Raw genomic sequence first — 26,597 nt, forward strand, 5'->3', positions numbered from 1 at the left:
GAGCCATTAAAAGAGTATAATTTTTGGCCATTTGTGAATGGGAAAATAATATTTGTGGCATCAAATGAAAACATTATTATCTACTGAAAAATAGATTAAATAGGATATAAGATAATTTTTCGTAAAATTTCCAAAGACTGTTTATTTGTTAAAAACAATAAATGTTAATGTCTTCACACGAGAAAAACAATTTGAGATAATAATTACTTTGAGTGAAAATATTTCCTGTTACAAAACTCACGGCTTTAAGTCATATTTTAAAGAGCCTCTAAAGTTGTAAATATGGAAAATGTAGGGTTTTAAACAATTTTAAGTAAAATATTACTTAAAGACTAGGCATCAACAAAAGAGTTATAGCCTTCGTAAAATTTCTTATTCATAAATAACATTTTCGGTAATGGCGTCAATTAAAACATTAAGTCAGAATAGTTATAGCCTTTAAAATATTATGAGTAATTCTTTTTTAGAGCTGTTATTTTTCCGTACTTCAATAGAGGAAAATTCCCTTAGCGGAAAATAAATGACACCAACAGCAAATATTTATTTGCATGAGCTGGCTGGTCAATAGTTTACTGAACTATTACTGATACTCCAGTTTAATTTATTCGTACTGGGGTAGGTACACAAAATAGACAATGTGACTAATCACAGTAACTTGAATATGACAGTTTCTCAGAATCGTTAGCCACTGTCCAAAAAGGCACTTGTGGAAACTGCAACTGAACTCCCTCGCAAAGCTCGAAGCCTTCCTCAATAAATTAAAGACAGAAATTAAAAAAATTGTCTAAATGACTGTCATTGCGGAGTGTGGTTAAAACTCATACAAATATGACTGGCAAAATGGCAGTAGCATCTCGAAATTGGACAGGGAATTGAGTGTGGCGGTGGGTCGTGAGTTAGCCAAGGTCGTTAGGTGTTCTTGAGTTCTTGGCGAGTTCTTGAGTGGCAAAAATTGCACAATTAAGTACAAGTACACAAGTAACGAACACGTTTCGCAGCCTTTTGGCCCGTCTTAACCTGGCCCCAACCTTTGGGGCGTAACCAACGCAACTCCGAAATGCCTTAAATTAAATTTCACTTGTGAGGCAACAGACAACAGACTCTGAAAGTGATGCGATGCCCGAACTAATTGCAGCTAATTGAAATGCACGCTGGTGGCTGTTGCGACAAAAAAAAAAAAAAAACAAAAAAATACACTGTTCAAATGTCGCAGCTCCGGTGACAAATTGGCCGAGACAGAAACTCTCGAGTCTCGTTCACAAGTTTAAAGTGCGTGAAAATCCGAATCAGTCCTCCAGGTGCCCGCGATCGCTTTAACCAAATATTTATGCTAATTTCAGATTTGCCGCAGGAAGAGCGCAATGTCACGTCAACACAAACGCCTCAAATGTGCCATGAAAAATAATAACAAAATCAAACAAAAGCCTCATTACATATCCGTAGCTGTGTGCCCATATATTCAGGCCAAAACAGCTAATGATACAGGTGCAAAAACTTGTAAAAAATAAATTAATTCTTTTAAAAAATAAAGATGTTCTTATCTCTAATTTAAATGCAAAAAAAAAAAAATTAATTTAAATATCTTTTATAAATACATTAGAGATTTAATTTATAATTTGGAATTATATCTGGATAACTTTCCTTAAGTTAAGATCAGTAACAACATTATTATCATATACTATTATATTATCATATACTTGATATTTTTCAATCCTTATGCCCATCCGAAGCCCATGAAACCCATCTTAAAATTAAAATTTTTTTTCCCATAATAATTAGACATTAGGAGATTTTCTGTTCTGTGTAGATATAGATCGGATAAGGAGAACAACCCAAATGGATCTCCAGGGCAACACGGCGCGGACTTTGCAATACCGATCTCATTGTCACTTGTCACAGCGCGATCAGGCTAAATCTGCATAATATGTTAATACTCTTTTCTTGTTTATTTGCTTTTTCGGAATACATTTCTTTCAGCACACGCTTCTGCCAAATCTATTGGCCGAATGCCGTTGGCCGCTTTGCGATTCCCAGGCCGTTCGTCCGGCCAATTTATCAAACATTGCTTTTACGACTTCGAGGTGCTTGTCAGGCTGCGAACAACCCAAAGCCATTAGGGTTTAGCACAAGATAATAAAACCTGTACCCCTATTTTTAGACTATTCTTTCGGCCAACAGACCAGTGCTGCCATTTTGTCCTTTTTCCGGACAGATCTGTCCTTTTTTTAACGGCTTTATCCGGAAAAAATTTCAAACATCCCCTATCCGGAAATCTGTCCTTTTTTCAAAAATAAGGTTTTGAGTGTTATTTTTGCTAGTCGAAAGTGTATAAACCTGTTTTTCTGCCTTTCTAACCACCATTTTTATAGTTCGGCTCTTAAAATATAATTTTTTTTACAAATTATTAAAGAGACGTAAAGCAGTCGATGGATTTTCTTTATGGTATGATTTTTTCTGTAGCAAAAAAAAGAGGAAAACACTTTAAAAATTTCTCAATTTTTACTCTCTGCTTTTTTGTCAGAAAAAAATTTCAACGACTCTTATTCGGGTTTGACGCAGATTAAATTTTTTTGTATTACCAATATAGTTACTTGAAATGCTTTTATTATTTTAATAATTTTAGATTATTACGTATACGCACAAAAATTTACCATGGTAAAATGATCAAACAAAGAAGGTTGTGAGTCGGGAGCAGTAGATCATTACATAATCGAATTTTATTTAAAATCCATTTATACTAAGTAAATATAAAACCCATTGGTAAAAACAGAAAAATGGAGGCGCATTTACTTTTGTCCTTTTTTTTGTCCTTTTTTTAAATTTTTTGTCCTTTTTTTCCCTGTTTTTTGTGGCTTATCTGTCCTGTTTTTCAAGCTAAGCGATGGCAGCACTGCAACAGACCCACGCCCATTCATATGAATTCTCGTGGCTGGCACGTTTGGTCAAATAAATGAATTTAATGAATAAATCCATTAACACTAAATGCACAAATGAATACTTGTTGGAAATAGTAAAATTATTATATTTAAATAGGTAAGTAATAAGGAACTCTCTTATCCTTAAGCTCATAGATTCTATGCGAAAACACTTTCTTTTTGCAATTAGCATATCCAAAGTAAATTTAGCATTTTTCCTGCTTTGAATATTTAAAATAAATAATTTTTAATGCTACTCCAACAGTATTGTCATTGAACGAAGTATCCCTGCGAAAAGGTTAGGTTCATAACTCTGTTGTAAATGTACATAATCACCAAGCTTATGACCCATTAAAACTTGTTTTAACAACATAGTAATTCCAAAAGGAAAACATTGAAAAGCTACATAAAAGTGAGAGAACCAGGTAAAACCATATATCAACATTCTTGAGAATCTCACAGGGCATTGCCCATTCGTCGGATGAAAGAATAAACCATGCTAAACATTGATAAGCCATAAAACCAATTGGAGTCGCCGGACCACAGAAATTAGCAAATTAATCACGTGCCCTCAACTTTTTCTGCTCGCCCACGCCCGAATTTTTTCAGCGATATTTTTTTTTTTAATTTTTTGGTTTTCTATTTTGGCGCAATAGCATTTCCGTACACTTGGGGACACAGAATCTCGGCCCCGGGGGAAGTTGGTTTAGCTGGCTTAAAGAACTCGTCACCAAGTGCTCGGTTCTTTTCATTAACAACTCGATCATGATCAGCATCGAAAAGGCCGAGAGCCTGTTTAGAATTCTGGGGGAGATCGGAAACCTGATTGGCGTTTTAAAATGCCCTCGGCCCGTCCGCAGATTTATAAATTTTCGGGGTTTCTATTCTTGACTCTTTTTGCTGGTGTGTAAGGGGATTTGCATAAATATGCATGTGCTGCCAGCGAGCACTGGTTACCAACTTAATACTTTATTCCCGACCCAATAGAAGTCGCCACTTGGCCCTTATTCAATTTCGTCTAGTGAAAACCAGTCGGGCGACTCCATAAACCGGGGGGCAGCTCATTTAACACCCATCTAGGCAACGATATCAGTCAAGGCGAACAAAAATAAAATACTGCCCAGAGATATGCGTCATAAACTTAATCAAGAACTTTTTGTGGCCGACAGACAAGAGATGCGGTGATTAAACAGACATTGAATTCGAAGATCAAGGAAAAACGATTTAGGACCAGATCTGCAAATAGTTAAGATACCTTAGAGTTCGTTCTTGTTGGTAGAATATCTTCAAGTCAATACCCATCTATTTATCTTAAGATCAAGTTGTAGAAAATTATTCTTGGTCAGAACCAGTTTTTTGGCCAACACGAGACCAATGTTAAAGCTGAGCTCACGGGGTATAAATATAAACATTGGAATCCGAAAAGAATGAATTATATTCGCTTCCAGATTCCCATTTACATTTAACCTCGTGACCCTTGAATCGATGTGGGCAAGGTTATTGGTTCCCTATTATTTATATATCATAATCAAATCGATTCCTAGATGATTTGGAAATCCCCCGCCTCATTACACATTACGCAGCCGGCGGATTCGGCCAGACACTTCCGCCTCGAACTCTTCCGCATAGATGTAACAGTAAACAAGTTGCGGACCGGACCTCCTAAGAGTTCGAGCCTCACCCGCGGACCCAGCAATTAAAATATGTAAATGGAAACAAAGCCAAACAAAAAGGCCAATGCTGCGCGAAAAAACGACGCCAACAGAATCGAAGCTAACCTCGCGTTTGTCTTTGCTGCAAATGAAGAGATGTCGTTGAAGCCGCATTGGAGCGACGAAAGACCCGGCAGTACTTGGAATACCCTCTCTATAAGACTGAAGACTCTATAACCTCATTTTCCCTATACGGTTTTTAAATATTTATGTAGTCTTTTAAAAGTATTATCTAGTTTTTTGATATGGTATGATAATGTAACTGAAATTTACAATTTCTGAAGATTTCATATATTATACAGGAACACCTTAATACAATATCTTTAACAAGTATGTATATATTTTTAGATCTGATATTTAAAAATATTGTTTTTTAATTAGGTAACTGATAATACTTAAAAGTAAATGAAAATGCCAAAGAAATTATCAACCTAAAATGAAATTATTTATTTTCAAGATCAACCATAAACTATTTATAAAAATCATAACACCCCACCTCTTAGAGCAGTGAAAAAGTGAACCCCGAAATGGATTTGCTGTCTCGGTTTCGTCTTCAGCTGGCTGATTAAACATCAGGAAATACAAAATGCTAAGCAGGCAAAAGCAAATTGTAACAGGGCCCAAAGCAAACGAGTTCTCAGGCCAAAGGCAAAAGCTTAGACCGAAGCCGAAGCAATTGATAAGCGGCCAAAACTCGTTCGCATTTCGACCGTTTTCACGGGCCGAGGGTGAGAGGGTGGGGGAAGTAGAGGAGGGTTAAAGCCAAATAGCCCCATTGACTGATTATTGTTATTAATGCGAATGCGGCGGTGTCTTGCTGGTTTTTCGCCATTTGCATTGACATTGACTTTGACCGAGAAATTATAAATCGAAGCCAATGTGACGCATACGTGCGATGCCTCGTTGCGTTTATGCGGCGGTGTTGCTGGTGGTGGTTATATGCAAATGCAATATAAAGACTGCACTTTATTGCTTTTATTGACACTCTACAATGTTGGGGTGATTAGCATGCAGCCAAAGATTGCATTTATATTCTGTTACTCAAAGTTATGGGTTCGTAAGTGAAGAATATTCAGTGTACTTGAGCCCATAATTACTACTCTGGACACACTCACCTGATCACAGAGCCATTGAACCACCCACTAACCCACCATCAATCTTCCAACCCATCCACCCACCGCAGACATTCGACATTCAGTCATTGGGTCAAAGCCACCGATCGTTCAAGTTCAAGCCCCAAAGAGATTAGAAAAATTACTCAAGACTAGATCAAAAAACGACATTGACCGGCATGTCACGGCACCGGCACACAATCAAAAATAGAAAACTTTAGTGGCCATTAGCAGAGATGTCGGTTGGTCGCTCGGATTATTTGCAATTTTTAGCATGGCAAGGGGCAAAACTTCTGCCCATCCAAACCGATTCGATCCGATACGATACGATCCGTGCCGAGTGTCCGAGATCTTCGCATTTCGTTATTGTCTTCTATTTCCTGGTTGGATCCGCTTCGCTGCCGACGATTTGGCATTATCATGAATTAATTGTTGCATATTATAGCGACAAGCATTGACCTCAATAGAGAGATTTGATAAACACTACATACGTGAAGCAGAACGCGTAAGTAGATGCGAATTCGAAACTAATAACTTTTATTGGATTTCTACTCTAATGGATTCATATGTGCTCATTAGAAGCCGAGCCGGCAAACAAGACCAAAGTTTAGCTTCCTTAGCTGGAACCATCATTTCTACACAGAGCGCCGGGGTGTTGGGATACTTGCAAGTTGATGCTTAAGAAGCTTGACTGTGTAAACATCTATCCATCTTTTTATTCCTCTCTAAATACTTAAGGCAACAATTTTGTATACGATGATTCGACAAAAAGCATTACTAATGATGTGTTCCATTTAATGCCATATGTTAAAGCTCTAGTTAAATCTGAACCAATCGTTAAGAGCTTACTACAAATTTAGCATATAATTAAAAAATTTAATTATTCAAAAAAATATAATTTGGTACTCCCCTAAAAGAAATCGTGCTGTGCTTGTGGATTAACTGGAGATTATAATATTTTCCTCGTTCCTTGCTTCCCTTTTCCTTTTTTGGCTCATAGTTTTTTTTATTAAATGTTTTTTTGAACTGCTTTTTAATTTGGATTTTTTCTTAAAATATAGATATTTTAAAATTGAACAATCAAAAGTAGAATATTTAACTTTTACAATTAATATGGGCTTAATAAATATAAAAACGTTCGGTATTGAAAAACAGGACACCCAATCGGATATAACACAGATCTGTTCCTGATACTTAGGAAAATTGTTTCGATTTTCTTTGCTAATAAATTTAAAAATAAGGAACAACCTTGAAGTTCAAACTTTAAAAATTAAAAATCCGTTACTTTACGGTATTTTTAGAAAGCAACAGAGAATGTTTTGGTATATTAGCATGAGTTGCAACGGGCGGTATATTTCCACGGCCAGTCAGCGGTCACATTGTGCGTTATCTTCTTATTGGGATTGGAATTGGATCCACTTTCTTCGCAAAAAGCCCCATTGTTTGTGTTTCACTTGGCGCCACCCCCGCCGCCCACCGGATTTCAGAGCGGACATGGCAACGCAGCGGACGACCGCCTGCATTTAGTGACCAGCCAGCGACGAGCGATGACCGTTTGGGGCATAGAGGCCATCACACTGAACGGATCGGCGGCAAAGGAGAAGGGTGAAATTCGGGTGATTCCGGAGGCGGGAGCCATGAACTCCGTGGAGCGCTACCGGCAGGAGTGGCAGCTGCTGCTGGAGAATCTCGATGCGGAGCCGGAGAGCCTGCGGCACGCGGCCTTCGCCGGCGACCTCAAGATGTCCAAGTTCCGGAGCATTCACTGGGCCCTCCTGCTGCGCGTCCTCACCTCGGAGCACCGCAGCTGGGTCAGCCAGCGCCTCCAGCAGCGTGTGAGGTACGACAAGTTCCGGTCGGACTACGTACGCAATCCCCATCAACTGGCGGTGGATTGCAACGATGATCCGCTGTCGCAGTCCACGCAAAGCGTCTGGAATCAGTACTTCAGCGACCAGGAGCTGTTCGCCGTCATCCGGCAGGATGTGGTGCGCACCTTCCCGGGCGTCGACTTCTTCCGCAAGCCACTCGTGCAGAACGCCATGGTCAACATACTGTTCTACTACGCCCGCGAGCATCCGTACATGTGCTATCGCCAGGGAATGCACGAGATCCTGGCTCCCATCATCTTTGTGGTCTACAGCGATCACCAGTCGCTGCTGCACTTCAGCGAGCTGGCCAAGACGGACATCAATCCCACGCTGCTGGACGTGCTGGATCCCGCCTATCTGGAGGCGGATACCTAGTGAGTATTACTATATATTTGTAAGATCTACATATCAACGTATTTCCCAACAGCTCTTTGTTCTCCCGACTCATGGCCTCCGTGGAGTCATACTATCGCGTGTCGAATCTGGTCTCCACACCCGGTGGCCACATCGAGCAGCGGGCCGAGGTGCGTGGCAGTTTGCGGGTGCAGCAGCAACCAGAGCTTATCGCTACCCATTCCTCTTTTTTTAGAGCCCCGGGGACAATGAGACGCCGACGGAGGCGGAGGTTATCGGCCAGCTGAACTTCATACGGGACAAAATACTCGCCAAGCAGGACCAGCACTTGCATCACTATCTACAGAAGATGGAAATCCCGCTGCACATATTCGGCATGTAAGTTGGAAGTGGGAAATGGGGGGTTCCATTTGATGGGTACTTTTAGTTAGTATAATATTTCTTTCTATAGAAATTATCAGTATTTTGTTAATTAATTTGTATTGATATGAAAAGAGGAAATAAGATGACGAAAAGCTGACTCAATATTATTTTATCATAGTTATCTAGATAGTTATCAGATGATGTCATTCTCCAAATTTCAAGACCTACCCATTATAAATATTCAGCAGTTGATAGATAAAATTTATATGGGATTCCTTCTTTCACACACAATCTTTATTAGCAGAAATTTGTACCGAAATACTTACAAAAAATTTCACAATTAATTTTAAATAAGTACAGCTAGTAAAAGGGTTAAAAACTATATTTTTCTGAATTTAAATGTAAAATATTTCTTAAAATTAATTAATTAATCGCCTTTCTCTGCTTAGTCGATGGCTAAGGCTTCTCTTTGGAAGGGAGTTCATGCTACTGGACCTTTTGCTGCTGTGGGATGCCATCTTCGCGGACAGCGATCGCTTCGACCTGCCCAACTACATTCTGGTGGCTATGCTGGTCCACATCCGTGATAAGCGTGGGTATTCCCTTCTAGTGCTTCCCGCTCTGAATAGTCAATAATGTCGTAACGAATTCTGATTACAGTGCTACTTAGCGACTATACCACATCGTTGACCTATCTGATGCGCTATCCGGGCAATGTGGACGTTCATCTGGTGCTGCGACATGCCCTATTCATGCTCAATCCCAAGCAGTTTGACTATCCCCCGAATGCCTTCACCTGTGTGTCCTTCGCAAACAGCTCTGCGGGCAAGGAAGTGCCTCCTCCCGCGGGTCAACGCCCGCGCACCTCCTCGGAAACCTCATCGGGGACGAATAGTGGCAGCCAAATCGATCGGCAGATCACTTTCATGCAGGAGCGTAATGCAGCGAATTCCTCGGCTTTGGCCAAACTGCACGATACTCACCGCGTGGCCATGGATGGATATTTGGAGAACGTAAGTGTACTCGAATGGGAATTATTACTATATTATTATTATAACTGGATACTCTAGAGAAGAGATAGTTAATTAAGCAAAACAATCTTAACATACCAGCTATTAAATATAATCCTCAAATCGTAATTAAGATTCTTAAGAAACCATAATACAAGGTTTTATTCGGATTTATGTAACAAGAATTTGGTTAAGATTTAAATTAATTGTTCTATATCAACTACTAGAAATGATATTATATGTTCTTCCAGAGTCCTGAACTACTCCGATTGGAGCTGAAGAATGCGCAAACAGTAATTAAGATAGCGCGCAGCAAGCTGCAGAACTACCTGGGCACAGTGCGTCATCATGTGGGAAAGCAGGCGAATGGCAACGAGGAGCTCAGCCGGACTCTGGACGGGATCGAGGAACTTTGCAGCTTCCTGGACGTAAAGTTCATGTTTCCGCTGCACGCGCGATCGGCGCCCATCGACCAAGCTCTGGAGGCCAACGAGCAGAAACAGCTGAACACGATTGCGATACCGCCAAAGGCAACGCCCTCTGCTACTCCCGCGACTGCACCTGTTGCGCCACCTGCAGCTGGGGGCTATCAGTTGCCCGAGAACGCCTTCATGCACAGCTCCATGCGGCGCCTCCTCGGCGAACTGCGCGAGATCGAGCTGTCTACGATAACGAGCGACGAGAAGCCCGGAAATGCGGTGCTACAAAACGGATTGCCAGCTGCGGAGCCCCAACAGAGGCACCAAAACGAATTGAGCTGATCGAAAAGATGCTCTTCTAACGACTGAATTTGAATTTAGACTTAAATAGAGCAACCACAAAGTGGCTGAATCGGAATAATTGAAGAGTATCATTAAAAGACATACAGTTTATATATATTTGGGTAGGACTTGGATAAGCCTGTAAACCTTAAATCAATCCAATTTATAAAATGCTTAAAGAAAAAAAAAAAACCAAAATATTTTACTGGTGCACTGGATTGGTTCCGAAACAAAACGTGCCAGTTTCGGAATAAAACAGATTCGATTCGATTTCAGGGGTCAATGCAGAAATGTCGTGCTGATTGTATTGAAAACAATTCCTTTGTTATCGCGAATGAAATAATTATCTTGCTTGCAAGTATCCATCTTTAACATACAATATAACTGATTGAGGCGAGTTTAAATAATGACAAATAATGACAAAAACTATAACTAGGCATGATTCATATTTCTTATGCGCCTTATGGTCTACGGTTATGGTTCACCATCGACCGGAACGTTGTCATCTGACCACCGTTGCTGTTCGGACCACTCCGCATTATGGGTGTCGTTGTTATGTTTGCCGGCGGCTGATGCATGGGTGTCTTGGTAATAGTGATCATCTTGGAACTGCTGTTATTATTAACGCGTATCTGCCGGAGCATGGCTAGAGTATTTCCATTGGCCATAATATCCGCCTGTGGAGTGGATGGAGCTTCCGAGGGTCGCACGTTTCCGTTGGTGCGACTCTGTGTGGTTAGCTTGTCCAGCGGCACACAACGCACGGATTCCGTATCATAGCGGTTGGTCACCTGCACTTGGGAGGAGCTCAAAATGCGTCGTATATTTTCCGGCAGCTCTTTTTGATTTCCGTTGATGGTCACCGGGTTAGCGGATGGCTTCTTCTGTACGGCTTCCACTTCGTTGTTATTGTTTTGAACAGTGTTGTTGTCGTCGTCTTGAATGGTTATAACATTGGAATGCGAGTCTACCTCGGCGGCAGCAGGAAGAGCTGGAGGAATAACAGAGGCTGCCGAAGCAGGGGTAGGAGGACTTGTTGCAACTGCAGGAGTAGCTGGGGAAGCCGATGCGGAAGGTGCTACGACGGAAGGCGGAGTTACTTGAGCGGAATTCCTTTGCATGGCTCGCACTTCCAAGCCACAGACGAGCTGCATGATTTTGGCCTTGCCCTCTGCGGCCAAATCCGCGGGCAGGGACTTCATCGTAGGCGCAATGCTGTCGAAGAAGAGATCCAATACATGACGCGGCTCCGGCGGCTGGACAGCGGTCACCGCGACTGATGCCGGCGGCGCCTGCGCCGTGGAATCGCCTTGAGCGGCCGACTCCCGCTCCAGAGTTCGCAGGCGCGAGACAATGTCGAATGAGGAGCATATCATGTCCTTGGCCATGTCAATCTGGGAGCGCTCCTCGTGCCGCTTGCCCATGGAGTCGCGAAGGGCGCGTAGCAAGCGGCGAACCTCCATGGAGCGTCGCGAACGCTTCGCCGGGGGCTCCGCCGTGCTGCCATCGGATCTGGAGGGTCAGAAAGTTAGTATACCTCTGCCATACATATTTTACAGCAATACTCACCTAACGCTAATGTCGCCGTCGCTCTCCTTGTCCATTCCCGACTCCTGCCGCTCCGCCTCCACAGTGGAGGTGGTGGTGCTTACGGATGGAGCGTCCGCAGCAGCGGCGGCGGCTGCCCGATGCCGCTCCACATTCTCGGCATGCTTGCGCGAGGCGTCGTGTTGGCGCAGATAGAAGACCTTGATGGGCAGCCGGGTATCGCAAATGCGGCAGTGGCAGTGGTTCTCATCGTTGGCATCGGGATCCAACCAGTTGTACTTGGCCTGCAGCTCTGCCATGGCCGCCTTTTGTCTAGCCTCACCGCTGGCCAAAGCCGAGGCGGTGGCCACAACGGCGGAGATTTCGGGAGGGCTCTTAACCGCAGATGCTGCTGCTGGTAATGGTTTGCCATTATTGCGCTTCCGATCGATGCGCAGGCGAATGTGACGGGAAGTTCTCTGATGCTTGGAGGCCCACTTGGAGGAGGGCAGGTAGAGGGACGTCTCGCAGAGCTTGCACCAGGCGTAGTTGCCGCGCAGCTCGTTCTTTTTGTACGAGAGCCACGGGAAGCGGCCCTTCCACACCATCACCTTGCCCTTCATGGTGGCCGGAATGGGCTTGACGAACAGTTTGCCGGCGCGACGAGCCTTCTTTCGCGTCTGCACGGTGCCGGAGTCTGTGTTGCTCTCCGCATCCTCCTCCTCCTCCTCCTCTTCCTGCTCTTCCTCCTCCTCCTGCTCAACCACCTCTTCTTCCTCCTCCTCCTGCCGCTTGTTTCTAGTCTGCTTCATTGAGCCCTGCGGCTGCTTAGCCTGACGCGCCTTGAACTGCTTTATAAGCTTCACATGCCGGGCACTGTATTCATGGCGGGCTTTCGCCGATTCGTTGTGGAAGCGTACGCGGCAGAATTTGCAGATCTGTGTCTTGCGATCCTTGGAATAGCAAAGCCACGGGTAAAAGCGCACACCGGCGCGTGCCTTGGCCTTTCTGGGCTCAATGGCGGCCTTGGCAGCAAAGCTAGAAATAGTTGTAATAATAATATTAGAAAGAGTAACTAAGAAAGTTTTATAAACAATGGTTATACCCCTTTCCGCCTTTCTGTGTCTCCGACCAATTGTCATCGTCATTATCCTCGCTGCCCTCGCTCTCCGATCGAGCCTCTGATTGGGCTGCCTCACTGGCGGGCACTTCCTCCGCCTCCGCAGCTTCCTCGGCTTCGCCTGCATCTTCGTTTTCCTTTTCCTCAGCCAATCCAGCTTCAATCGCTGCCTTTGCGGCGGCCACTGCCGACGTATGCTTTTCGGACTTCTCGTGGTTCTTGCGTTTAATCTCCGAGTTGCCGTACATGAAGCGCTTGCGACAGACGCTGCAGTAGCCAATACTGGGGTCATCTGGATCGGCGATCAACCAGGGATGCAGCTCGGCAAACACAGACCAAACGCCGCGGATATCTTGGGACCTAAAATCGGAATTTGAGAGGATTAAAATGATAGTTTTTCCTTATCTAGCAGCACAATACGCACCCCTTTTCGGCGGGCGACACAAGTTTCTGGCAATGCAGCCTGGTTTTGCAGTGTCTAAGAAAACTGGTGATCGCCATTGTGCAATCACAAAGCGTGCAGCGGCACTGCTGTGGATTTGTGTCCGGAATCAGCTCACACCACTTGCTGGGATCCTCGTCCTTGTTTAACTCGCCGTTCATCATCACCACGGCGGTGTCCTGCGTCTCCTCCGTCTCCGCCTCTTGCTCAGATTCCTTCTCCTTCTCTGGCTCGCCCTCGTCTTCGACTCCGGTGCTCGTGCTCTTGCTCCTCTTCCGCTTGCGACTGGGCTTATCGGATTCCTGGTTGCGCAGCGCCTCCAGATGACCCTTGGTGGTCTCGTGCCGCTTGCGCAGATAGACAAACTCCACGTTCATGCGCACGTTGCAGACGCGACATGTGCCGATGGTTCCGGTGGGCTGGGCGCGCTCCAGCCAAGGATGCCAGCGCAGCCAGCGCAACCAGTTGAAGTTGTTGAAGGCCTCGGTCTCGGAGGCCCGCTTCTGCTTCATGGCGGCCACATAGCTCTTGGTGCCGAACTCGTGTTTCACCTCGTTGTCACTGGTTCTACGGAAAATGTTTTAAATTATAATTAGGGAATGGACTAATGGAATTTTTCGGAATATTGCAAGGGATTTTTAGCTGTTTTGTTAAGAGATATTTCCCATTTTCAAAGAATGCAATATTCTTGTAAATGACTATCAATTAACTTTGATTAACTGACTAATGACTACTAGAATATCTTACTGCAGCTTGTGTTAAACAAATGGGACACGTAGACTAATTAATGTTCGACTGAATGAAATTAATGGTACTACGCCTTTATTTTAATTCGCATTTAATCTGATAAGAAACTCTTTAAATGCTTTTCAGAGTAACTCATTTCAACTGTAATTGATTGAAGCACAATTTCTCTATTTTTAATGAGCAGTATTTTTAATGTTGGACTTTTAATCAATTACAAGGGGAGTTCAAGAGTTCAGCTGGTACTTTTGTTTGTATGACCATTTCCAAAAGTGTGTAAGAAATTAAGTGTGGGGCACTTGACATTTCGAGATTTTTAAGTGCATTTTGTTAGAACTGCTTGAAATAGAAGTCGGATATGGAAAATATAAATTTTCTTAGTTTTTTTTTCAAGTTTTAAGGCTCAGATGACACATTCAATTTTTAGCGACAATTTATTGTGACAATTTTTCATTTGTGTGATTTTAAAGAAGTGCAAGCGAGTCAGGATTAATATAATATCGGGCCTTTGTTATTGGTGTAAGTGGTAGAGCAGTCAAAAATATTCGATTCTTTCTCGCGCTTGCTTAAAGTCCCATTAAAGAAAAATTGCTACAATAAATTGACGTTACAAATTGAATGTGCCATCTGATCCTAAATGAACCAAGAAATAATTAGCTATAGGCTTTTCAGCAATACGATAATCAACAGGGGTTTTTTTTTTATTTTAAACTAATACTTTTAAAAAATTAAAAAAAAAAGGAATAATACGGGATAATAATCCAAAGAGCTAGTACTTACGCTCCCCTCGTCTGCTCCTCGCTCCTCTTGAAGGCCAAGTAGTTGGCCTCGCGTTCCTGGTGATAGAGCGACATGTTGTGCTGGTTGATGTGCCTGGAGCGGTTGTTCACGTTGATGTTCATGTTGCAGTACAGGCAGAAGGCTAAGGTGCCGTCGGAGGCCTCGTGGAGGATCCAGGGCCACCGCTTCATCCAGATGAGCCAGCGCTGCGAGCGGGGCATCTGGCGGCGGGATGCGTTGTTGCCGCCATTGCTGCTCTCGCTGAAGTCGTCGTCCTCGTCCTGGCTGTCGGCCGCCTCCTGGCTGTCGATCCGCTCCAGCAGGCCCATGGGATCGTGGTACGAGTGGTTGCTCTCGCCGTCGCTCGAAGGCTCGGTTTTGGTGGACATGGTGTCGGGCTCACGGTCCGGATCCTCCAGCAGCGGATCCTCGCTGGCCGGCTTGTCATCTGGATTATTCAAAGCCGACTGCAGTTCCGCCACTGCGCCAGCATGATCATCGTCCACATCCACATCCACATCCTCAATGCCCGCATCATCCGGCAGCGGCTGCTCGTCCTCGTCCACCTCCATCACCGCGTCGCCCTCGTCGTCGTCCACCAGGATGACCATGGGATCCTCCGGCTCCTCGACAGGATCCACCGCCACCACCGCACCGCCCTCCACGTCCATGATTTTCAGCTCGTGCGTCGCCGACGCCAGCGTTTCGGAATTCGCAGACGCCATTTTGAGACCGGCGTCCCCTGAACCCACCGAGTTTTTCGCCTGCCCGCCGTTCTCCTGATCCATCGCCAGGTGCTCCAGGTCGCTGGTTATCCAGGCACTTTGCTCTCTGCTTTGCCAGCCGTCTCGCAATCACAGCATGCGTTGAAAACTTAAACAAATGGCGAAAATTGCAAGCGAAACTCGAGTGCAATTTTTTAAGTCGCTGTCGAGTATGACCGTTTCGCCGCATTAAACCGGCGGGCTGCGAACCGAATACTAAAAGTGAAAGGAAAATACCAAAGATGCAATGGTGGCTTCCCACTGATCATGATCGAAAGTGATCGTCACACTGTGGCAGCATTTTGAAAACTGGTGATCATTTGCATTTTTAAAATCAAAACCGTTTTGCTGAAGTCGAAAAATATATAGAAAAAGAAAATCAAAATTCTTTAAGTTTAAGTGACAATATAGGACGAAATATAAGTTACTTTAGTTTTTCACACATTTTAAATTGCTCATTTAAAGTTTACTTTAGACTTTTATTTTCCTAAACTTAAATAAAAGGCGGCTTAGTTCAAGAACATTTAAATAAATTAATTGGATGACAGCTCTAAACAAATGCCGTTTTAACTTACTTTAAGTGACAATATATTACATCATATATTTTATTCTAGCTTTTAATCACACTTTTTAAATTGCTCATTTAAAATCTACTTTTGACTTTAATTTATCTAAACTTAAATAAACAAAGGTTTAATTCAAGAGCATTTAAATAAATTAGCTTAACAACCCTAAGCAAATCGCGCTTTGTGATATTTCCTATAGAACCGCAACACGGTCATATCATTTTGATTTTGTTTATATTTTGGAAAATAACTTCCGAAATGTCTAACCTCCAGCTAACTCAGGAAAAACTGTGAGTATTTTGATTCCCCTAAGCAGGAACTATAGCTCACAGACTCTATATCCCACCAGAGATGCCCTACGCTCCGAATACAGGCCACGCCGGCCGTGCGCCCTGCTGAAATACCCGCGACCCAAGACGAAGCCCGAGTACCAGGCGATTTACCCCTGGCTGCTCCCGGATGAAACGGATCCGCACTTCGTCTTCTGCGCCGTCTGCGAGTGCAGGCTCAGCTGCAAGAGATCGGATCTGGGGAAGCACGAGGGCAGCATCAAGCACTCGGAAAATGCCCAGCGAAAAGCATTGCCGGTAAAAGAAAACCATCCGGAGGCGGAAGGCCTTGGATCCGGCGTGATGAAGTGGGAGTACAACGAGGACGAGGAGGGTCTGCTACCATATAGTGCAGATGCCCCAGACGACGAGACGGAGGAGGAGGAGGGCGAGCCGGACGAAACCGAGGCGGATTGCGAGGACGACGAGGAGCAGCAGCCTCAGGAACTGGAGGCCCACAACGATCTCGAAACGCAGCCGCCCGCCATCAAGCAGCAGCGTCGCATCTCGGAGACGGACTCACAGCATTCCGGCATGCTGGACTATCTGCCGCTCCATGTGACCATCAACGAGTTGCCTGCGAGTGTTCCGTCCACTGTCGCCTATCCCACCTCTTCCACGGCAACAACAGCGGCCACGCCCTGCAGGATTACCATTAAAAAAGTGCCCGCGCCCAGTACTCCGCCCAATGCGATTTGCCAGGCCCAGGAGATCAGTTCCAAGGCCACCATTACGCCGATACACACCACGCCCTCCTACGCCGCCCGGCAGCTGCAATCCTATCAGCTGCAGCAGGTGTCGCCCATAACGCCACCGCGCGACTCCCTCGAACTCTTCTTCGACAGCATTTGCGCCACCGTCAAGAGTCTGCCGCCCAAACTGGCCACCGAGGGCAAGATCCGGGTGATGCAGCTCATCGGGGAGCTGGAACTGCGCGCCCTCGGCGAGCAGGAGGCATCTTCTCAGGCCGCCGGACATCAGGGTCTCGATCTCGCCGGAAGCTCGCCGTCCGGAGCAGCCGAAGCGCCGGGCAGTGGTCAGCAGAACGCCACGGTGGCCTCCACCACCAAATGAACTTAACAAAACCGGAAAGCGGTTTCAAAACCAGGCTCAAGTTGGCGAGCTAGAATTTCTAGTGCTTTCATTTTGAAATTTTGTTAACTGATTTTCTTGAATAAAGTTATTTATTAGTTGTTGTATGTTTCGATTCCCTTTAATTGTTGAGATATATAAGTCTGATAATGGCAAATTTTAAAACTTTTTTATATATCAGAAACTCAATTAGCTGCCCTGTAATCAATCCATGTAGAACATTAATTGAATGATGGTAGTAATAATAATTTTGGTCGACCATATCTTTTTAAATTTATCATAAGGGAACTCACTAGCCCTGATAAGGTAATACAAATTATCTTTGTCTCAAACAAATAAAAAGTTAGATAATAAGTTTATCGCATGATTTTTATGTACGTTCCCGCTTTATCAAAGGAATTTCCCAATAGTACAATTTTAAGAAATGCACTACAGAGGATTTATAAATATCAGTTAATAAATCTTTATTTGTAAAAATGTAAAAGTGATCGAAATAAAAAAGTGTTATAAGTAAGGCACTTAGTTAATTAATATGCAGAAAGCGTCCCTCTTAGAAGGCAGGTTTTCCCTCCAGCATGGCTTTTCCGCAGTAGAACGGAAATTGCACTCCCTGGAGTAGAATATCCGCTATGCCCTGCAAGTAATAACGAAACGAATCGGTTAGTTTTTCTAGGGAGTGGGTGCGAGTTGGCCTGAAATCAGGGCCAGATATCGGTGTTGCCCATAAGCCCCGCTAGTGGGTGTGATAAGTCCGCGAAATGACTAATTGGTTAAAAATCTGAACGGTCCGATAACGAAAGTGCCTCATGCAACTTACTGGTAAAACTTGACTCACACCCCAAATGAAGGCAATCATATAACCACTTACCGTAAGGGCGGGAATGCAGGAGGCAAATGCGTAGACCCAAATGTAGCAGAAGGCGCAGAAGAATGCCACGAAGAAAGAGACGAACCAGAAGACCAGCAGCCAGAAGATGAACCACAGTGGATTGGGCATCGTGATGAGTGGTGTTGTTTGTTCAGAGTTATTTCAGCTGTGCGATAAGATAAATAAAAGCGATCTTATTTAGTGGGTGGGCTAAGAAACGAAGCTTATCAGGCGCCATCTACATGGAGCGGATCTCATTAAAATTTCAAGATATTAGAACACGCTCGTATTGAACAATTTTTTTTTTAAATTACGCTGATTCCCTCTTAAAAACACATGTCGCAAATTAAAGTAATATAATACGCGTACGCTCCCTAAAAGTAACCAAACAAAACATACCAGATAAGGGATATTCATATTAGCACATGTCCAAAATAAAACTAATTTAATTAAAAGCGGTTAAAATACGTCACTGTTTTTTTAAGCTTATTTTTTATCACTCTATCAGTGTCCCAATTTAAGATAGCGAATGTCATAACCATTCGGGCAAGTAAATCCTTCAATAAACCCCATTTGTGGCTGAATACTCAACTCATTTATAAATAGTTTTTAGTCATAGATATGCAATTTATAATTATACTAACTCAAGGTTTGAACAAATGTGCCAAAGCTTAATTTAACAATAAAACAGTATTTTGTATTTAAGCAATGTCTTTCGGTATTCTAAAATTTTAAAATATTTAGCTTTCTCCAACAAATAATACGTAACTTTCGTTAAATATTACTAAAATATGCATTTTTTCAGGTTTTTCCATAGCAACTGCATTTGAATGGCTTTCTTCTGCATTTAGATTTCACTTTTGAGTCGTGACAAACATGCAAACGACCGATTTGGGTTGGTTTTCAAACTGATTTTAGAAACACTGACGTCAGAACTGATTGTGCCCAAAAAAAGGCACCTGGCGAAGTGTAAGGCCAAGACCTCGACCGCCGATCTCGTACCGAATTCCATGATCAAGTGCTGATTACAGTCGCCTCAAAACAAATGTCGTCATTATGCAAATTCCTAAAAAGTACTACTTTGATGGGTGTGTCGCCTTAAGTCATCCCCCGTCTTAAGTCATCATAAAAACAATTGCAGATCGCCGACAAACCGGTTGGCACAATTAACACTCGGTGAAATTCAGATTAATTAGACCAGCCGAATCTGAAGTATGTGCCAATTAATAGGCGTACGCCAAAAACTACGCGTACATAAATACTTTATAAATACTTTTTACCGCGCACCCACGTACGATTGAAAACAACTTAACAGCAGAATGCCAGAGAGCCAAAGCAAACAATAACAAACCAAGTAGTAGTAGATGCGATCGGAGGTCGACGTCCGGGGGATTCGAGAATGGATGGAAGAATGAGGATCGCAAACCGGCGCAACAAGTTGCATGCCCACTACAAACAGGGTTGTCACCGGTCTCTCCCGATGCAGAATTTCGACTAAAAGCTTTGGTAAACAGCTTTTGCTTGCGTGGGCTGATTCTATAGTTTCAAAAATGGTACTTTTAATTTTATAAATTTAAATTTTAAAGATAATTTTAGTTTAATATATATTTAGAAAATAAAATAATAATAAAATGAGGCTAAATATGTTTTAAATAACTATACTATAATTAAAATTATAACTATAATAATAAATCACTAATAGCTTATAATTATAATACTTTTTTAGTATTTAAACACATTTTAAGCTTTGTTTATATATTTCTGTCTTAACATAACACACTATATGAAAAACAACATAAATAAATTATTATTATTTTGAGTTGTATTTTAAAATAGTCCCTAAGCGTTATTGTTGATCAAATAGAAACTTTTACAAGTCAAGTGATATTTATGGCATTTTATATTCTGTCTGAACTTGAATGACTTATTTATGTCTTTTGATACGCCCCGTGTTAGTTTGTCTTATTTATAATTTTTGGTATTTCAACTTTATGTGTGAATAAATGGAAAAAAGAAAAAGAAATAGACTGTTAAAGTATGTGAAATACAGTTGCCAATACCCTTATCACCAGAATTTATCAGTCAAATGTTTGGCCATTCCGTTTATGCCTTTTAGCGCTTATCTTAGCCAGTGCCGCATTCCGTTTCCCGGCCAGCCATCAATCGAAGCTAAGAATAAAAACTTGGCCAACCTCAGCTTCGTTTTGGGAAAGCTCTTCGTGCCGCAAGAGGAATTTCCACCAGACCAGCCGAAAATGGTAAACTGTTATACCCCCTCGTTACTACCAACAACTGTGTGCACACAGCTGAAGGCTAAAAGCTTTATGCGGCTGCTTGTCAATGTTTTCATATCAAATTTCCTATAATATGTAGACCCTCCTTCCATTTCCACTCGTACAGCAGTGTGTGTGTGAGCGTGGCCAAAAAGTTTTTCATCCCGGACGCCGACGCCGCATTTTGCAGCTGTTGTTGTGGTCGGCTGCTGTTTTCTCCGATTCTCCGCATTCTGTTGCGAGTCGTCGGTCACGCTGGTTCCGATTTTCTTCCGGTTGAGAACGAAGGAAAATATGTAAAGAAAAAATATATATACCTAAAATTAATAAATAAGCTTAATACATTTGAAAATACAATATACCCCAAACTGGAATCGGTTTTAAAAGAGTTTTCAAATCTTTGCCAAAATATGTAGCATACTGTTTGCTACACAGCAAATCAGCTGTGTGTGAGAGAGGAAAAGAGAGAGCTGGCTGTGTGTGTGTGTGTGTAATACGGACTTGAAACGCGTGCGATCGATTTTCGGTTGTTTCATAAAAACAAACCAAAACAATTTTTGAAAAAAAAAAATAGAAAACAAAAAATAATCTTTGGAACTTATTAACCACTAATTAGCAATTAAGAACAACAACATTTTCCAAATTAAGAGCTTGTCAAATAAACAAACAAAGCGGCCACTTGAGATAATGAAATTTTGTACGGTTCGCCAGAGCAACAACAAATGCGGCAAAGTGTCGCAGGCCAAAGTTTTCGATTTTGATTGCGAACAAAAACAAGCTAAAGCTTCGGGCCAAAAATAAAGAGAGAGAGAGGGTATAACAGTCGCTCGAAAGCTGCGAGAGAAAGCGTGGCAGTCCCGCTATTTTGGCGAGCGGGCGAGAGCGGAAAAGCCTTGTCCGTTTTTCCGCGCTTAGCCCGTGTTTGTGTGTGTGTCGGTGTGCCTGTGTTTTTCGAACAGTTTAAAGTACGCATTGCGATGCCTTCTGGCTTCAGTTTAGCTAGAGACATCGTCGTGTTTTGAGCGGCCGACACATTTTCCGAGCCCAGCGGATCGAGCGGTCTACGCCACACACTAGTTTTCAATTCAGTGCGCAAAATAAACCAAAAAGAAACACAGGAAAAACAGCTAGAAAAGGCAAGATAAAGAGGAGACAACCGCACAAAGTAAACCCAAAGGCAGACTATTCATTTTCAAAAGGAAAACCCCCGTCTCTCTCTGTTTTTCAAGCCAGCTCTTTCAAACAAACACACACATACAGTGGCTTGCATATGGCATAACATGGCCAGAAAAGGATATTCATTAGCCCGAATTAGTGTGTGATAAAGTGAAGTTTTGGTGCGAAAGTCCGGTATTCAATGCAATCAGTCCCTCAGTTTATTTACAGTTTGGAAAATTAGTAAATCGGAGATACGGAGAAGTTTTCAAAACAACATACATAAAGAGAGACATGAAGTGAGCGGCCGAAGGCAGAACTTTTAGAACACAAAAGGTGAGTCTTTAATCTCTACAGAAAATAATGATAATTTGCATTCGACTTTCTCATAAATAGTCAAACTTTTCAAACAGCAATCAGTGTAAATTTAAAAATGTTTAAAGACTATAAGATATTGATTAATTACCTCTCCACCTCTTGACGTATGTATTATGAAGTCTAAATTTACTTTATTTTAATAGCCCCCTTTGTTGTTAGAATTTAATACATTTTGTGTACAAACAATTATAATAAGTAAATGTTTTTTTCATAAGTCATATACAAAATTGTTGCCTTCCCTTAGAAGTATTGTTTTGGTTGTGGAATTTCTTGTTCGATTTTAGCATTTAACGATTTTTGATGAGCTCCGTGATCCGTGAAGTCTTCAGCACACACACAAAAAGAGGGAGAGAGATGGAGGGGTTGGGGATACAACGGGATACCAGGGAAATGGGAGAGAGTCTTACAAATTCATAATTTGTCTGTTTACATACGAGGACCTGGTCACTGGTATTGGTGGTTTATCGAGTCGGGCTGCCTCAATGTCCGCCCGCTTGTACCACCCCGCCCCTTTCATCCCTCCACCCCGCACGTTTCCCAGAACGAAAGCGAAATTATTTTTTTTGTTTGGTTTTTTTTTTTTGGGGGCACGTAGGCTCTATAACTTCCGCTCGGTCGGCTCACGCGCACACCTGTACCCACTCTCATACAGAAACTTATACACACTTTTTGGCAACTCACATCGAGGGCGAGCACATTTAAAATTCTGATGAAAAGACACTTTTACTTTATTCTTTCACTCGACGCCACACGGAGAAAAATTCATAAAATGTCATATACATTTCGTCGGAAAAGTTCTTATTGCTATTTATATAGCCATGTCTTTAAGACTAGTACGGTTTGGTATTCCAAAAAAACGTTTTGGAAACTATTAAGACACCATTCAGATTAAAAATATTCTTGATATAAATATTTGCTAAGTAGATAGATATCAGTTTTAAACGTGTTTTAAAGTTATGTGGTAATATTAAAGTTGAATTTTATGATTATAACATTTCTGTTCTCAGTGTTACTTTGGCACCGGTTTTTTCATTTTTTTCGATTGTTGTGTGCCCGAGTGCGTGAGTGCGCTTAATTCGTGTGTGTGTGTAAATATTTTGCTTGATTCGCCGACGCACACACTCTCGCATTCCCTCCCAGTCGCCCACATGTCGCTTAATTCAACTGTCGATTTATCACACTTAACCCAAACACACGCCGTGCACTATACACTACATACTGCCGTATACTATCCACCATAATCCGCACATATCATGCAGCATCATCATCATCATCCCATGATCATCGCGTCGTCATCAACCGGCGGCTTATTAGGTACAAACGCTGATTAGTTGTCCAGATTCATGCGATTGCGTGCTGGGCTCAGTTTAGTTTCTGTCCTATTCCGTATATTTGTTTGTGTCTTTTTTTGGCTGGGGAACTATTTACATACCGCCATCAGATACATTTATATCCACGTATCCATGGGATGGCGCAAATGCGACTAACTAGCTTGCTGTGGGTGTCTGATTCGGTTATGGTTCCTTTTTTATGGGTCTGTGAACTGCATTCTTGATTGAGATTTATGTTGCATATATGCGCTTTTATTACAAAATTATTATACATTTTGTTACACGTTTTTTGTTCCCAATCTACACGAATGTTAATCCGTTTGGGTTGTAAGTTTAATCAAATACTTTTTGGTTTTTCGGTGTTTTAGTACCCCGTAAAACATACATTTTATTACACTATTTTTCGTACAGAGCCAAGCGAAATGTTTGTACCTATATTTTTTATAAACGAATCAAATGAAAATATTGTGTTATTTTCCTTTGTGATTATTACATCAATTTACAAATATTTTACTGAAAATATACAACGAGTTTTATCCATTTTTCCTAGTGAAGTCTGTAAAACTTTTAAATTGTGTCTTGCTTTTACCTGGTAATCCGAGTAAAGTTAACTTTATTTCTTTATATCATGGCTGATATACAATAAATAGATAAATGTCATTTTATTTATAGTAAAGAGAAAGAAAGAATGAATTATATTAAACTTTGGTGAATGCATTTTTTCATGATGTGATTAATTCCGGGCAAACACTTTCCAATACGCAATCAACCATTGCTTGACAATTCAAAAAACGCATTCAAATGCCATTAATTCAATTTGTCATTTGTTTGCCTTCAGGAATTAAATATAATTGGATGCCGCTGCTGCGGACTTCCGTTTATCAGTGGTTTATCCATTATCCAACCGAATCCATCAATTCGACGCACAATGCTCCCCACAAACTGAAAACTGCCTGCAATTGCCCCATCTCTCTTTTCCGCCGGGGGAAAGTGCAATTTCCCAGTGCCTAGCACTGAAACTCTGGCATGAGATGTTCAAGTTAATTGAATCAGTTGCAAAAAAATGATTAAATCACAAAGGCAACCGCCGGGCGTGGGAACTCCGACTCGTTGCTTTGTGTCGAAATAAAATTCAGAGGGCTTTGCAAACATAAAGGCCGAGCACAAAACACCAAACACACGGCAAACAGGACTCACACACAAAAAGCGAACAAAGAAAAGGTGCAAGGCTTAAAGCGTGAAACACTTGAGAATTGTTTTACACTTTTCCGTTTGCGTTCGGATTTTCCACTCCACTTTTTTTGTTTTTCCTGAATTTTTCCTCATATATTTTCAAATAATTCGCTGAAAGCCAAAAGGCAGCCAGCAACCGAGGAATTGGAGTTTCTCTGCAGCCCGTGGGGAGTGCAACGCTTTTCCACTTTGCTCCTTCTGCATTTCACGGAGAATCGACAAACTCATAAAAGTCTTGTTCTCGTGTTCCAAGCGGGTAACACGCGAAAATATGCAAATAAAATTCCATAAAACAATGCGAAGGACAAACAAACAGGCGAGCATAAAAAGCCAGCAATAAAATTGAAACAAAGGGGACAGTTTTATACCCTCGGCTAATATGAATATTGAATGTCGAGCTAAGAGAAGACCCAAGAAAAAGTTTTTTATTCTAACGAAAGTCCTGTTGACTTAAGATACTGGAGACATAAAGTTCTAGAAATTCATTTTTGTGAATTTAATAAACCTCTGAAATTAAAATTGACTCTGGTCAATACCCAGTTCATACCCAGTAATAAATAACATTTTTGTTCATAAATACTTAAAAAAATCTTTAATATTTTTAACAGTGAATTATTTTACATTTTATGATAACGGATGTTTTTAGTTGGTTTGGTTTTGATGACTTTATTTGTTTTGATCGGAATTATATGAATATAAAACATTAATAGTATGTAAACAAGTTTAAAAATTATACAAATCGAGTTGTATAATCAGTTTCAAAGTGTTTATATTCCAACCCAGCTATATCAAAACTGTATATAACCCATACAACGCTGGTAATCCATGGAGGAGTGTGTCTGGACTCGCACGAAGACAAGCACTTGGTAAATGGGTCGTAGCTCGTCCGTTGGAGCAGCATTAAAACGCAATTTTATTGCATATCCTCGCGGGCTTTGGGCAGGCCATCATTGTCTTAAGGGTCCGGCGATGACAGACCAGCTACAGCTACGGCTACCAAATTGAACTTAACCGAACTGAGCCAAACCAAAACTCACGCAACACAAGCGAAAAAAAAAAGAAAGCAGAAAACAGACTGAGAGCCGCAGACAAAAGACACAAACAGAAACACAGGGAATTGTTTAACATTAGTTTTATGCGATCCTTTTATTTGTCTGTGCTTTAGCTACTTTTATGGGTTTTCCTGTGGTCTTGGCTTCTGAATGTTGGTGTTTCCCTCTTGGCCATTGCCCGGCGATAATAGCGCGATTTGTTGTCTGCTGCAGTCTCATTAGATTTTAGAACTAGAATCAGTTGCAGCAACATGGCATTGTACAAAGCGATAAGAAATATGTATTTGAATTTCTCTTTAATTTTCACTTTGATTTTAAAAGAATTTACAGTCTTTATTATTAACTTGACTTTATTCTTTTTAAAAGAACATTAGTTTTTTTAAATAAATTTTTTAAAAATCATAAATATTAATTTTAAGACTTTTTTAAAACCCAGATCATTAGTTAACCGCACAAATAATTACTTCCAATAATCAATATTGAGAAAATAGTTTTATAATTGTCATTAAAAGACAGCTAGTTGCCGCTGGATAGCAAAGTTTAAAGTATTTTTATAGCCCGATGTAGTGAAATGCGCATCAGGGCACGGGACTATAAGCTCTTTTTTCTACGCCATTTTTACAGGCAGATAATCACTTATAAGCATACACACACACGCTTTGAGACCGTGACGTGTACTAGGAATAAGCCGCTTGATGTGTGTGTCTGTCTGCGTTAGCCAGCGTGTGTGTGTGGGCCCTGCTGCTCTGGGCATTAAAAGTAACCCAGGGTAAAATAAAAGCAAGTGCCAAGTGTGGCGCATGTGCCACTCAAAGGCAAACAAATGCGAAGTTCTGCTGTTTCTT

General features: G+C 41.9%; 5 protein-coding genes across 10 annotated transcripts in view; 3 read left to right on the forward strand and 2 right to left on the reverse strand.

Annotated features, from left to right (window-relative positions):
- Positions 1-7,111: 7,111 nt before the first annotated feature.
- On the forward strand, positions 7,112-10,098 carry TBC1D5 (TBC1 domain family member 5). Its single transcript, XM_017145271.3, has 6 exons — positions 7,112-7,984; positions 8,038-8,134; positions 8,200-8,342; positions 8,777-8,919; positions 8,988-9,340; positions 9,589-10,098. Exons 1-6 carry the CDS (start codon positions 7,287-7,289, stop codon positions 10,096-10,098), a joined length of 1,944 nt encoding a protein of 647 aa, XP_017000760.2. The 5' UTR covers positions 7,112-7,286.
- Positions 10,099-10,190: 92 nt separating this feature from the next.
- Positions 10,191-15,678, reverse strand: Su(var)3-7 (Suppressor of variegation 3-7). 3 transcript variants are annotated; one of them, XM_017145268.3, is made up of 5 exons: positions 14,712-15,678; positions 13,170-13,748; positions 12,731-13,105; positions 11,668-12,663; positions 10,191-11,610 (listed from the first exon to the last, which is right to left on the reverse strand). In XM_017145268.3, exons 1-5 carry the CDS (start codon positions 15,497-15,499, stop codon positions 10,560-10,562), a joined length of 3,789 nt encoding a protein of 1,262 aa, XP_017000757.2. In that variant the 5' UTR covers positions 15,500-15,678; the 3' UTR covers positions 10,191-10,559. The 3 variants fall into 3 exon arrangements, with proteins under 3 accessions (XP_017000757.2, XP_017000756.2, XP_070072249.1); XM_017145267.3 differs by having other exon boundaries at positions 13,170-13,754; XM_070216148.1 differs by lacking the exon at positions 14,712-15,678 and adding an exon at positions 13,935-14,041 and having other exon boundaries at positions 13,170-13,754.
- Positions 15,679-16,222: 544 nt separating this feature from the next.
- Positions 16,223-17,569, forward strand: Ravus (ravus). The gene is made up of 2 exons (XM_017145244.3): positions 16,223-16,331; positions 16,391-17,569. Exons 1-2 carry the CDS (start codon positions 16,300-16,302, stop codon positions 17,442-17,444), a joined length of 1,086 nt encoding a protein of 361 aa, XP_017000733.2. The 5' UTR covers positions 16,223-16,299; the 3' UTR covers positions 17,445-17,569.
- A 332-nt stretch (positions 17,570-17,901) lies between these two features.
- LOC108059808 (uncharacterized) lies at positions 17,902-19,822 on the reverse strand. The gene is made up of 3 exons (XM_017145240.3): positions 19,682-19,822; positions 18,331-18,496; positions 17,902-18,096 (listed from the first exon to the last, which is right to left on the reverse strand). The coding sequence occupies exons 2-3, from the start codon at positions 18,457-18,459 to the stop codon at positions 18,013-18,015; spliced, it is 213 nt and encodes a 70-aa protein (XP_017000729.1). The 5' UTR covers positions 18,460-18,496; positions 19,682-19,822; the 3' UTR covers positions 17,902-18,012.
- A 982-nt stretch (positions 19,823-20,804) lies between these two features.
- Ace (Acetylcholine esterase) overlaps positions 20,805-26,597 on the forward strand; it is a 37,550-nt gene continuing 31,757 nt past the window's right edge. The window contains exons 1-2 of one of the 4 annotated variants that reach the window (XM_070216515.1): positions 20,805-20,899; positions 21,979-22,094. The gene's annotated coding sequence lies outside the window, so the exon portion shown is untranslated. Of the gene's footprint in view, positions 20,900-21,032; positions 22,095-26,597 lie in introns of those variants that run through there. The other 3 variants (XM_070216516.1, XM_044394101.2, XM_044394100.2) reach the window with 3 other exon arrangements.

Source organism: Drosophila takahashii, chromosome 3R (assembly GCF_030179915.1).
Source record: "Drosophila takahashii strain IR98-3 E-12201 chromosome 3R, DtakHiC1v2, whole genome shotgun sequence".
NCBI lineage: Eukaryota > Metazoa > Arthropoda > Insecta > Diptera > Drosophilidae > Drosophila > Drosophila takahashii.